Source organism: Cupressus sempervirens, chromosome 7, assembly GCF_028749045.1.
Source record: "Cupressus sempervirens isolate cs-2001-9-10 chromosome 7, ASM2874904v1, whole genome shotgun sequence".
Lineage (NCBI taxonomy): Eukaryota > Viridiplantae > Streptophyta > Pinopsida > Cupressales > Cupressaceae > Cupressus > Cupressus sempervirens.
Window position 1 is genome coordinate 748,916,196 of NC_143124.1, and position 13,988 is coordinate 748,930,183.

The 13,988-nt window shown below is 31.8% G+C and overlaps 1 protein-coding gene across 1 annotated transcript in view; it reads left to right on the plus strand.

The window, feature by feature from the left end:
- The window catches only part of LOC149549432 (heavy metal-associated isoprenylated plant protein 8-like), a 178,540-nt gene extending 173,298 nt beyond the window's left edge, over positions 1–5,242 (plus strand). The window contains exon 5 of the mRNA XM_089794315.1: positions 4,962–5,242. Coding sequence (XP_089650441.1) covers positions 4,962–5,242 — 281 coding nt within the window. The remainder of the gene's footprint in view (positions 1–4,961) is intronic.
- Positions 5,243–13,988: the final 8,746 nt, after the last annotated feature.

A 13,988-nucleotide genomic window follows, 5' to 3' on the forward strand; every position in this document is an offset into this window, starting at 1 on the left:
TCATGGGAGAAGTCCTAAAAAATGCTTATGAATTGGGGTAGTTGGATAAAGGAGAAATAAGTAATGTTGAAGCAGAAGATTTTTCTGAACATTTGAAGAACATCCATGTAGAGGTGAGGAATTACATTACATAAATGAATACATGGTATAAGGCTAAGGCATATGTGAAAAGGGGGTATAAGGAATTTCAAATTGGGGATGAAGTCATGGTTCATTTGAGGAATGAGAGATTTCTAGTGGGTACATATAATAAGTTGAAAATGAAGAAGTTTGGACCTTGCAAGTTAATGAAAAGACATGATTCTAGAAATGCCTATAAAGTAGAGTTGTTAGTTGAACAAAACATTTCACTAGTATTTAACATTTTAGATTTGATAAAATATTATGATGGGCATGATAATGAAGTTACAGAAGCACAATGGAGTATTCTGACATCTACTTCAGCTACAAAGGAGATTGAGAATATATTAGATAGGCATGTTAAAGAAGCACAAGGAACAAAATATCTAAAGAGTATTTGGTCAAATGGAAAGGAAGGAAAATCAATGATCTATCATGGCTAACATGGTAGGAGGTTGACCTTCTTGGTTGTCCTCTAACTACTTGAGATGTGACAAGGCCACTTCTCAACTTACCATGGGTGTCTGATGCAAGGGCACCTTGGGTATAAGGTCAATCATGCATCACCAAAAAATATTTTTATTTCTAGTTTTCTAGTTTTGTATTTTCAATAAGGGTTATTCCTATGCAAAATTATCATTTGAGGGAGCTTGCTAATTTTAGTAAGTTGGTATTATGTGCTCAAATTTTTCTAATCTCATGTGTGGAGGTTTATCTTTGACACGCTAAATGAGTTTTATTGTCATATTATATGTATTGGTGTAGTTATTGCAAAATTTTAGGATGAATTTTAGCTATCCAAAATTCACGTCTAGTGCTAAAGGTCTAAATGGTTTTGAAATAAGGTGAAACCCTGACTGATGAATGCTTTCACAATCATTGCCATAAATTGCTAGACAAGGATTTTAGATTGGGGTTATAATAGCCTATCAGGTCAACAATTTTATAGTTATGCCCTCCAAAAATGGACCCATCCAAATATGTAATTTATAAATTGTCTTGAGTCGATCCTTTGTAATAAAGTGTAATGAAATGACATAATATAAGGTTTTTTGGCCTCAAGGGTTAGGGATTAGTGTTTAGAATCTTCTTGGGTGGTAAAAAGTGTCAATATAAGGAAGACCTATAGGTTGTCTAGGGTACTTCCGAGTGATAGTCATAACTTTGTCTTGCAGATTGTTGAAAGGAAGGCACCCATGTGGGTTTCCATATTGTAATTCTATAATTTTGAATTTGTAGCAATAATAAGAAGCCCATATTTGGTTCTCCCAAATTGTGTTATTTCTCTATTGTTGTTGTGTGTTATGGTATTAAGGGAAGAACCCTTCATCAAATACCCATAAAAGTCTAAATTTTATTATGTCATCTTACATAATTGTTCATTGTGTAGGTACATGTATGGTATTCATTATGGAAACAATTCACTATTAGCATAATTGTCTTAAAGACAAACTGGTAGACTCAATTATCAAAGGTAATGTCATTAATGTCAAGGAACACAAAGGATTTAACCTAGGCTAGTAGAGAGAAACAATTGGCAAAGCACATTGATGTGTGATTCTAGTTCATAAGAGTGATCAAAGAAGAGAAGAAGTGTGGGACCAACAGAGGTGATGACATAGGTGATCCACTTAGATGAAGTATTCTAAGTGAACTCTGTATGAGAAAAAGGATGTTGAGCATAAAGGAAAGTGGATTGACCAATGGCCACACAAGATTATTTGGATAAGTCAGAAAGGTAAGCATGAAGTTGTTGAATATAATTGGTTAATTGTGTATTATCTTTGATGTTACAAAAAATGTCATATCTTTGTTAGCTAGTGTATGCTGAGCTCACTCGGGTGATGAAAACAATTTCCTATGTCTACCAAGCATTCCAGAGTTTGCCAAGTTTAGAAGATAGATTCTACCGAGTTCACTGGGGAGACAAAGAGAAGTTTGTAGAATGTTGATTGTTAACCAAGCTCACTTAGTTAATAAAAAAAAAGTTGAATGGAACTAGTGTTAACCGAGCTCACTCGATTACCAAAGGAACTTTGTAAAGATGCAGTGTTAACCAAGTTCACTTGGTTAACACAGAAAAATTATTTCTGAGTTAGTGTCTACTAAGTAGGGTCAACTAATGAAGGATTTTCTTATTTTGGCATATTGAGTGCAATAGATTTGTTTGTTGGTTCTAGCCAACTGAGGAGATGAATATTGATTTTTCTAAGTTGTATTCAAGCTGACTGGACAATGTGTAAGATATAAATAAAAGGTCAAGTTGACAATTGAATGTGTGCAAGTGTATGGAAGAATAGAAGATGCTAAGAGAAAGCAAATTAGAAGGATAAGAAGAATATCCTTAAGGAGATACAAAGATACATTCGATCAGAAAGGATCAAGTATTCAAGCCAAAATTGAGATCTAAAACCAACAATACTATTGCATCAAAAATTAGGTCATCTCATTGTTACTCTCTAACCATTTTAGTAGTGATCTAAATCTCATAATATAGTTGGCTTAACAGCTATTTGTAACAAGGTGACATTTCTAGATTGAAGTGTCTAAAGACCTCTAACAAGGTCACTCATAACAAGGTGATTAAATCCTCTAATAGGGTCCCAGCTAACAGTGTGTTTTGTAACCTTTAACAGGGTTGGCTCCTAACAGGGCTCACTTCAGAAGAGTAAAAATTGGTAACTAGTTACAATTGGTGATTTTTTCCAAATTGGGTTTCCACATTAAATCTTGGTGTCACTTGTGTTCATGCTATTTCTTTTATGTGTATGAAACTAAGTTAAGTAAGGATAATCATAGATAATATCTTAAGATTTGCATGTTAAGCATTTGCCAAGTTACAACATTTACTAGTGTAAACTGAGTGCCAGTGTGTTTACTGAGCATCAGTATTTTCAGTCAAGTTTATGATTTTGTGTTGACATCCAAGGGATCTGTGATTTATTTTAGTGGTAATTGATTCAACCCTCCCCTCTTAGTTACTCCTCTTATATTTCCAACAAAAGCAAGATACTTGTGACTATCAAGTCATTTAGAGGGTAGGAGTGCACTCAATGTTACATTTAATAGTGATGGGTGAATATATCAAGGAACAGTTGACAGAATTAAAATTTGAATTATTTCCAACCAAAGAAAGTCATAGAGGACATGTAACACCCATGACTCTTGTATGAACATGCTACATATGACAAGAGAAGCACACTATTGCAATGAGAAGTTGTGCTAGCAGTTAGGGTGAGAATTCAATTTGAATTCATAGATTAGGGATTCCAAGTGAAGCCTAAAGAAAGTATAAAAGGAGACATAGCTGAAAGAGAAAATTTTAGATTGTTGAGTGATTAGCCAAAGAGCTAAAAGGGATGAGCTAAGTAGAATCTCAAGGTGTGAAGGAGAGTTACAAGAGATATGTTGCCTTCAAAGAGTTATTTTGTCGAGGAGAAGAGAGTAAGCATGAACAACACAAGGTTATCATATGCAAGAGAAAGGAGAGCCAAGCACACAAGTGATCGAGGTATGAAGTTATAGAGCCAAGAGAAGGGAGAGCATAGTTCTAGATGAGTCAAGAGAGCTGAAGAATTATCTATTTCAAGCTAAGTGTAGTATCTATTTGTTAGATCAATCCCTATTGTTTATTAACCTTTGCAATAGTAAATCCCATAAAGGGTGGACCCTAACAGGTTCTTTGTACAAATCCCCTCATAGGTTGACACATTAACCTGTGTTCTAAAGTCCTTTAACCAAGATGTTCCTAATAGGGAAAAACTTTAACAATTCTTATCAAAATCCCTTAATCAAGTGGAACCTAATAGTGTATCTATAATCTTCTAACAAAGATAATCTCTTGATCAAGCACACTTCAAGAGAGTGCAAAGTTCATGAAGATTTACTCACACACCATTGTTTTTATCCTAGATAGGTTTCCACAAGATAAATATTGTGTTATGTGTTCCTATTTTCAAGTTCTTTTTTTTGCTTAGTTCTAAATGGTTAAGTTATAGCCAGCACAAATCCATAGACTAGTGTGAAGTGTGATTGAGAGTAAAAAATTGAAACTAGTGAGTATATTGATTTACCCCCTCTCCCCCAGTATACTAATAGGTGGTAGAACCAACAATTGATCATTTGTCTTTTTTTCTTCTGTAACAATGCTCACCACCTTGTTTTCACTTGTTTTAACTTTTGAATGTAGAAAGAAGAGAAGAAACAAGAGGGAAACACTGTAGTAATGTGGATAAATATTGACTGTGATGGATGCTGTAAAAAGGTGCATAGAGCATTTCAAAACATTCAGGGTAATGTCTTTTTAGGTTGTGGGAATAAACAGGAAAGATATATAGTGCATTTGATGTTTGAACAATAATGTTTTCTAAGAACAGCTTTAATTTTTTTTAAGACTTGTACACTTTGTATCATATTATTGATTCTTATCACTGATCATGTAATATAATCTGAAATATAAGATTCTTAAAAAGACATTTTACCCCACCGCAAAAAATTGTTCAACAAAGTGAATTATTTATTTAAATAAAGATCTTGGTTTTTCCGTTTTCTTGGTTATAGAAGTAGACAAGAAAGTGGGTCAGAACAATCATGATTCTAAGTTCATGATAGTTCTTAGACAAGCTCCATTTTGCATAAAGTTATGTTAAATAGTTCAAGAAGAATTCCATGTTTTATAATTTCTTCTGATGATAGATCATGTAATCTAGATTTCATATCATTATCATATTCCATGATTCATCAATTCGAATGATAGATGACATAATATAATCTAATTCTACAGAGTTTTTATAATAATAAAAAGATTGTTTAAAATTTTGAAAGGCTTCCTTTGAATGTAGGTATTCAGGAGATTAAGATAGATAGAGCTCAAAACAGGGTGATTGTGAAAGGAACCATGGAGCCTGAAGATTTGGTAAGGAGACTGAGAAAGAAGACTGGTAAGCAAGTGAAGCTCTTGGAAGTGAAGAAAAAACAAAATGAGGAATGTAAAGAGAAAGGAGGAGGAGGATATTGTTATCATTATCTTCCTGAAGAGATGTATAGTACTGAGCAGCAATGTGTTTGGCCCAATAATTCTGTGTTTTTCAGTGAAGAGGACAAATCTTGCAGTCTTATGTAACAAAACTGAGGAAGATAATCCATTGCAAGTGTTTATGTTTTACTCGAAAAGATGTTAGCATGATGATCTTTGCTTAAACGTTTCTTCTTGGTATTGGAATTTCTTCACCTTGAGGATTTTTATAATTGTGAATTATTGTGTCTACAGTTACATATGTTGAGACTTCATCAGATCTGTGTTACGATTGCTTTTCTACATGGATAGACTGAGTTTTTTGGTGTACATTTTTGTACTCTGTACCAATTCAGTATGAGATAAATTATCAGTAAAATGATATTTTTAAGTTGTAAAGGTTTAAAAGGTTATTATCCGTCATATTAAAGAGAACAGAGAAGACTTGGTTTTTATAATGGAAAGTTAGGACTGAAGATAAATAAAAATATAATCTTCTTACATAAAAATTTCACAGTACGTTAATTTTGAATGGTAGATAATTATTTTAGAATGAAAAGTTGAGACTAATAGTGTTGTAGAGGTATATTTATAAATGTGTGGTAAAATTAAAAAGAGAGGTAGATGAACTATTTTTTGTCTATGTACTATGTTGTCTATGTACTTAAGTAATTTTTTTTTTAAATTTAAGAAGACTTGAACTTGACACCATGTAGATGCTCAAAACATGACCTCTTTTTTATTAAATCAAGCCCTCTTCCACATCATGTGGTTTTTATATAGTAGTATACAGTATTCCATACTTTTTAATGATTACCTAATTAATTTGGCTTTCATCTTAATCAAATAGAGCTAGAAAAGTATTTAGAACTAAAAATCAAAGTTACATGTTCAATTGTTTAAGTGTTATTTAGAAGGAAAACATGTTATCAAGTAGATTTTAAATTTCAATACAATTACATTTACATGAAATAGGAATCACACAACTATTTCAAAAAATATATTTTCTTTATTCATGAATTTGAACGTATAGTGCCCTACACAAGCCATGAGAATAATTGATTTAATGACTCTAAAAGGAAGCAATACATGTAAAAATAGAATAACAAAATAAATTTTGTAGCACTAAAATAATAAGTCTTAAGATGCATGCATGTAAGTACATGCATAAGGTGATAAGAAGTTGTAATAGATAATGAACACACTGAGGACACAAAGTAAAGACTCATAGATATAGATAAAAATTGGTAAGTACAAAGATATGTCATATGAGATGTAATAAAGAATGTACAAGGGTATGTAAGATGATATAAACTAAATTCAAGGATATAAAAATTATGAAAAATAAGTGAGAAATAAAAAGGAAAGGGATAATTGACCAAAGGATCATATAAACTATTTTAATATTTTCTCTATTTTTGTGAAATTAAAATAAATTCTAAAATGAAAAAAAATCTAAATTTAATAATCCTTTGAAATCAAAATAATTTTCAACATAACACTTTGGAAACTAGAAAATTCTAAAAAATAAACAGTCTTGAATTAAATGCATTTAAAATTATAACCATCCAAAAATTGAAGCCACTTAAGATTATAAAACCCTTGAACATAATAGTGATGCACAAGCATGATGTTTCTTAAGAACTTACAAAAAAGTTTTCTAGTATTGAAGAAAATTTGACTACAATACTAATACTATTGCAATATTTGGTTTTTTTACCAAACCAAGCTACCTTATTAAATATATTTAAAAATTAAAAGTAGATTTAAAATTATAACCATCCAAAAATTGAAGCCACTTAAGATTATAAAACCCTCGAACATAATAATGATGCACAAGCATGATGTTTCTTAAGCACTTATGAAATGTTTTCTAGTATTGAAGAAAATTTGACTACAATACTAATACTACTGCAATATTTGGTTTTTTTTACTAAACCAAGCTACCTTTATCACCATGTGGCTTTAATATCACAATACTAAAATAATCCATACTTTATAATTGTTACCTAATTTTTATTTCACCTTAATTAGGTAGAATTGCAAAAGTGTTTAAGCCTAAAAATCAAAGACATGTGTTCAATTGTGTTAAGTGTTCTTTGCAACAAAATTGTTATCAAGTGGATTCCAAATTCAATACAATTACTTTTACAAGAAATATGAATCACACAACTATTCAAAAAAAATTCTTTCTTTATTCATGAATTTAAAAGCATAATGTCTGTTGGAAACTATAATTGGAACAAATGTTGCATATGTTGTCATTGATCTCAAATCTTATTGGTGAGATAGTTTGCTAACTGATTCAAGTGTCATTTCTATTTGATTGATGAAGAGGATTTGAGAATTTGGTCATAACAAAAGCACCTTGAGAAAAGTTTGAATTATGAAGAGGAAATTACAAATGGACACTTGATTAGTTAGACTTTGACAAGATAAAGTGATTGTTTAATCATACTAAAAGAGAAGAAGACATTTATGTTGAAGTTCTGAAGAAGTGATCAAAGATAGACTAGATACACATGCTTGACTAAGCAATAGAGCAAAAGATTAATGAACTTGCAATACATGTTGAGTGATGCTAGTGTTGACTGAGCCACAATAAGTGCCAAGAAAAAATAGTGTTGACCAAGCATCAATATTGACTGAGTGACAATGTATGTGTTGAACAAGAAATCTAGTAGCAACTGAGTAATTTAGTATTGTCCAAGTGTCAAAACATAGTGATAGTCAAGGGAAAACATTTTCATAGTTTATGAGAAATCATAATTTCTAGCTAACAGAGTTGATTTCTTGGGATATGTAATGCATGTTGAAGATAAGTATGGATGACCTGAAACATTTAAATCAAGGGAAACCATGTTTGCACATTTCTATGCAAGAATTCAAGGAGAAGTTTGGAGAAGTTTCTAGAATAGAAAGAAGGAGATGAAATGTTGGAAGGATTCAATGAATCTAACCTAATACTAAGATCTATAGTGATGATTAAGAGACAAAAGATCAAAATTGCCTATTAGGAGGTACAAGGGCTAACTTTCAATGTTGTTGAAAGTTGGAACAGTTGCTAAGGCTACTGACAGGTGAACTTAAGTAGAAGGATGAGAAGAGGTGAAGAGTGATTGCTTGAAAGGGTTTCCAAGAGAATTAGAGATTGATATGATAATGGAGGTTAGTTAGTGAATCAATATTTGAGTTGAACTAAGATCTAAAATTTTTAAGTGAGTTTTATTTGCCAAATAAAAACTTGTTTCTTTCTAACTATTGTATCAATATTGAAATCTTTTAATTAGGGTTGACCTAACACTCATATGTAAATCCTTTAATCAAAGTGACATTCTAATGGAGTGTTCTAAAGTCCTCTAATAGGGAAACTCCTAACAAGGTGATTAAATCCTTTAAGAAGGTCACATTTAACAATGTGTTTGCAACCTTGAATGGGGTTGGCTTCTAACAGAGCTCATTTTGAAAGAGTGAAAGATTGGTGACATGTTACTGGTGTTTTTTTTTCAAATTGGGTCTCCACATTAAATCCTAGTGTCAAACTTGTGTGGATGTTATATGTGATGATTTACTATTAATGTTTACATTTTGTAAATCATTTATATTTAGGATAGTGGACTGCTAGTTGATGTTACTGAAAGTATACCATCGAGACCAAGCTAATAAATGACAAGATCTGAAGTTGTTTAGGTGTTTGTTTGTTCAATTGGTACATGTGGACCCTAGATATTGGTGATGGTACAATACACATTATGAACAATGCATATGTGGAGATAAAAACAATCCTTTTGACTACCCAACAACTTAAAGAGAAGCAAGAACACAATCAAGCTATGTTTTAAATTTCATTAGCCCTAAGCTATGTTGAGTTTGATGACATTAAAATTTGCAAGATTGCTAAAGAAATATGGGACACACTGAAGAACATCTATGGAGGAGATAAGAATGTCCTGAGAGAAAAATCAAAAAGTTTGAGAGGCAAGTTTGATGAAATAAGAATGGTAGAAGGAGAGAATATAGTCTAGTACTGTACAAGAACCAAAGAGGTTGTAATGCTATAAGATGAGTAGATGGAAAGATTAATGAAAAACTGTGATCAATAAGGTATTGAGAACTCTACTTCCTAGCTATGTTATTAGGGCTTTTGCAATACAAGAACTGAGATGCACTCCAAGTAATTATCTAATTCTAGAAGGTGTGATTGGTGGGCTTACTACATTTGAGATGTCAAACTTTGATAACTTCACTCTTACCACTGTTAAAACTACTTTTAAATCATAATTGATTCTAAGTAAGAAAGGAAAGCAAAAACATGTGAAGAGTGATAGTGATACTTCTGATGATGAACTTGATGAGCTTGAAGCATGAATGACTATAAAACTTCCAAAAGGAAAAATGAAATACAAAGCTAAACTTCCTATAATCTATTTTTCACCCAACAAAGTTGGTAGTATTACTGCACGATGTTCTAATAGAGAAGATTGAGATGAAAGAAAGGAAAGAAAGTACAAAGGAAGAAGAGATGAATATGACAATAGGAGAAATGAGGATTACAAAGACAAAGGTAAGAAATATTCTTACATTGGTGAAGAAGAAACTAATAATGAATCTGATAGTAATGAAGAAGAAGTTGTCTATGTTCCTATGCAAGAAGATTTTGAAGAAGATGAGAAAATTGCATTAATCTCTTACGTGAACAAAAGTGATAGATGGATACTTGATAGTGATTGTTCAAATCACACATGACTGGTGATAGAAGACAATTTGAGAACATTACACCATACAAGGGTAGTTGTGTTAAATTTGGTAATGATGTACCTTATCTTGTGCAAGGTAAAAGATTAATACAATTGATTGGAAAGATCAAATTTGACAATTTTATTAGGTTGGAGGTCTTAACTATAATTTTTTGAGTGTTTCATAATTGAACAAATTAGGTTACAGAGTTGAATTCCATCACAAAAAGACAAAGATATTTGATGTTGATGGTGAACTGATTGAAAGTGGTGATCAAACAAGAGATAACTCATTCAATCTAGATTTATTTGATGAGACATTTTTATTTACACAATATGAAGATATTTGGTTATGGTACAAGAGGTTATGTCATGTAAATTTTGACAATTTGGTTAGCATCAATAAGATGAAAAAAGTGAGAGGTTTTCCAAAAATGAAGAAACCTAACAATACTATGTGTAATCAATGTCAATTGGAAAAAATGACAAAGTCTAGTTTCAAGAGCAAGACATATTCATATAATAATATTTTGGAATTGGTTCATACTAATCTTTGTGGACCTATTGCTATTCAAAGCTATTGTGGAGAGAAATATTTCATTTTATTTGTTGATGACTAATCTAGAATGATAACTATGATGTTTCTTTAAAAAATATGATGCTTTTCAATTATTTAAGTGGTATTTGGCCAAAGTTGAAAAGGAGTCATGAAAGAGTCTGAAATTCTTGATATTAGATATAGGTGGTGAACTAATTTCCAATGAATTTAACATATTTTTTAATGATAGAGGAATCAAAATACAAATACATCAGCACCTAGGACCCCTCAAAAAGGGATAGCTAAAAGGAGAAATAGATCAATCATGGATTGTGCTATAACACTAATGATAGAGAAGAATGTGTTCCAAAAATATTGGAGAGAAGTTGTAAGTACAACTATCTATATCTTGAACAGAGTACAAGTCAAGAAAGGTACAACTGTTACACCTTTTGAATTATGGTATGGGTATGCACCTAATGTGAAGTATTTTAAAGTTTTTGGAAGCAAATGCTATATACTTGAGGAAAATAGAAATGGAAAACTTGATGCCAAAATGATGAAGGCATATTCTTAGGATATTCTACTAAGAGAAAAGCTTACAAGTGTTTGAACTCTAACATTAATGAAGTTGTGGAAAGTGCAAATTTGAAAGTTGATGAATATGCAAAAAAGAATGAAGTTGAATGCAAGATAAAACCTAAAAACTATAGTACATTCATATATGTGAATGAAAATACTCATTGTACCCCACCTGAACAAGAGAACAAAGTTGCAAGTCAACAAAAAATTGGGAAAGTCAACCTATAATAGCCAATTGTCAAGAAATAAACTGTGGGTACCGAGCAACAAAAAAATGATGCCGAGTCATAGACAAAAGGAACCAAACATCAAGAAGATAATGTTAAGCAAGTAGAAAATTGTTAGTGAATAGATTGTCCTTCAAGAAAATGCGTGCAAATCTAACCCTAAATGCCCAAGTGAAAGAACTAATCGGCACCAACAGTTGGATAGGTTATCATTGGATTGATAACCTTCCTCTAAATTTTATTAGGTACAGCTCCCCGTGTGAGATATCTAATGAATCAATTATGGATGTTTTTGAATAGAAAGCACAAAAGGATTTCAAACACCTATCTATAAATACAACATAGATGCATAAATTTTAATGACTAAAAAGAAAGAAAATAGAATACAAAAGATTACACAAAGTTCATTTGCTGTATACTACATTACAAAAGATGAAGATCAAAGGAGCCACTTCCATTCTCCTCAAAAAAGAAGAATCAAAGATTTAAAGAGATCTTGATATTAAACACGTTCAGAAAACAACAACATCAGATGCACTTAAAGAAAATTGAAAGTTACAGAAAGATAACCATCAGTGTAAAGTAAACTGCCTAAACACAAAGTTTTAGTTGCAGTCATCTTTCAAATCTCCCTTCTTTAAGATGTAAAAGACAACACATTTCTTATTACACATTGCATCAGATTTACTATTTAGAAGAAAATGAAAACCTTTTCCCATACATTACATTTTGAAATCAAATTTCCCTCTAATAACCAACACAAAGTTTAGCCAAATAAAGCTCTATTCTGCTACAGCTCAAAGTCTACCTTCTTCTCCTAGAGAACTGGAAAATCTCCCCCCCCCTCCTAGAGCACAAAGTCTTTAGTCTAGAAGTAGAAGAATGGAACCCCTGAAATATGACCTTTTTTTTGCCATCTACATTTGTGGCTGTTTTAGATAATTTTGATAGACCTGCACACAGTCACCTATATCTCACAAACCAAATTGAATTTTTAAGATCACTTTGGTGAGAATTTAGATATCTTTGTTATGTTCAATATATTTCAATTTTAGAAAGATCCAATGGTGGAGTTGGGAGTTATGCCCCCTGCACTGAGACTATTTTTTTGGAACAGAAAGCATCTGATTTCAATAAATCTTGATCTATTTTTAATTCAAAACACAACCCATATAATAACATATAGAAATGTTAGACCATTTATGTTAAATATATATTTCCTTGGCTCCAAATAGATGCATTTATCTTCTACAACCATGAGCTCTGAGTGGTACAATCTATTCATTTGTATGCATGTTTTCCCATTGGCATATGGTTGATTGTTGCCTCATTAATGTGGCGTTCTCATTATTTAACATGCAATAGAAAAGCATTCAGAACCTTCATCGAGTACATTAGATGGAATATCAATATATATTTTAAATGTATGATGCCAATAGTTGTTTCAAGTGCTCTTTGATTGAACCTATGCTTTGAACATACTAAACTAATGAACTGAACATTGAACCTTTGAACTTGACCTTAATATGAACTTTGTATCACAAAGCCTCCAATTTTGTGGGATAACAAACTACAATTCTAACTTGGGAAATGAATCATTGAAACCAAGCCACTAAATCCTACATGTGAACCTCTCAGAATAGATCATTAAACCTGCATGAACAAATTGGACTGTTTTTAACTAGTTTGAATTGCTTCGAACTTACATTTGAAGTGGTTCAAGACTGTACACTTGAACTTCGAGCTATTGAACCTTTGAAACATCAAACTCATTGAACCTTTGAAACTACTAAACTGACAAAAATTGATCATGAATTGTGAACTTTTTTGAGTCAACCATTCTGTACTCTGAACCATGAGTCTAAACTTTTCTTGTATCGAACCTGTAGGATGGATCATTTGAACCATTGAACCATTTAGAACTACTTTGAATTAAGGTTAAAAGTGGTTTGAAAACACAAATTACAAGTTTTAAAACCATGTCCATATTGGGTACTAACAAACATGAACAAGAATCTGAACAAGGCAGGGAGGAAATGCACTTGAAATAATTTTACAAGATGAACCTTTAGAAGATCAAAGAAGAAAAGAATGTATACTAGAAAAATATGTGAGAAGACATTGTGCACATGAGAAAATTATTGGAGATAAAGAATTTGGTGTTATCATAAGAAAAAAACTTAGAAGTGAGACATGATTACTTAGTGAGTTTGAACCCAAATCAGTGAAAGATGCATTGAAAAATGAGGATTTGATACAAGCAATAAATGAAAAAATTGAGCTTATTAAAAAGAATAAAACATGGACACTAGTACCTAGATCTAAAGACAAAAATGTTATTGGAAAAAAAATCTTATCTTGGTATGAGTGCAAACCATTTTGAGGTTGACCTTTCTATTATGTAATGATCTAGAATCTTCTATAAGTCATTTTGGCAAGTATAAGTAGAGGTATTTGGTTTAGTTTAGGGGGTAAGGATTTAGAGAGTTTAGAGCAGATGTTTCTAGAATTGCAAATTTGAAGTTGGATCATAGATCTTGGAGTTATCTTTTGTATCTGGTTGTAACCTAGAAGGCCTTATAGCTAGGAATGTATGTTGTTAACTTGATGAATCAATAAAAGTATATTTTTCTCTCTCTCCTCAATGATGTTCTCTATGTGTGTGCTTTTGATGTGTCTACTTAGCAAGGTGTTTGGATAGTTAGGTGTGCCTTTGGCCCCAGCTATTCTAACCCTCCTTGCATCAGGTGGTATCAGAGCTTGAGTTTCAT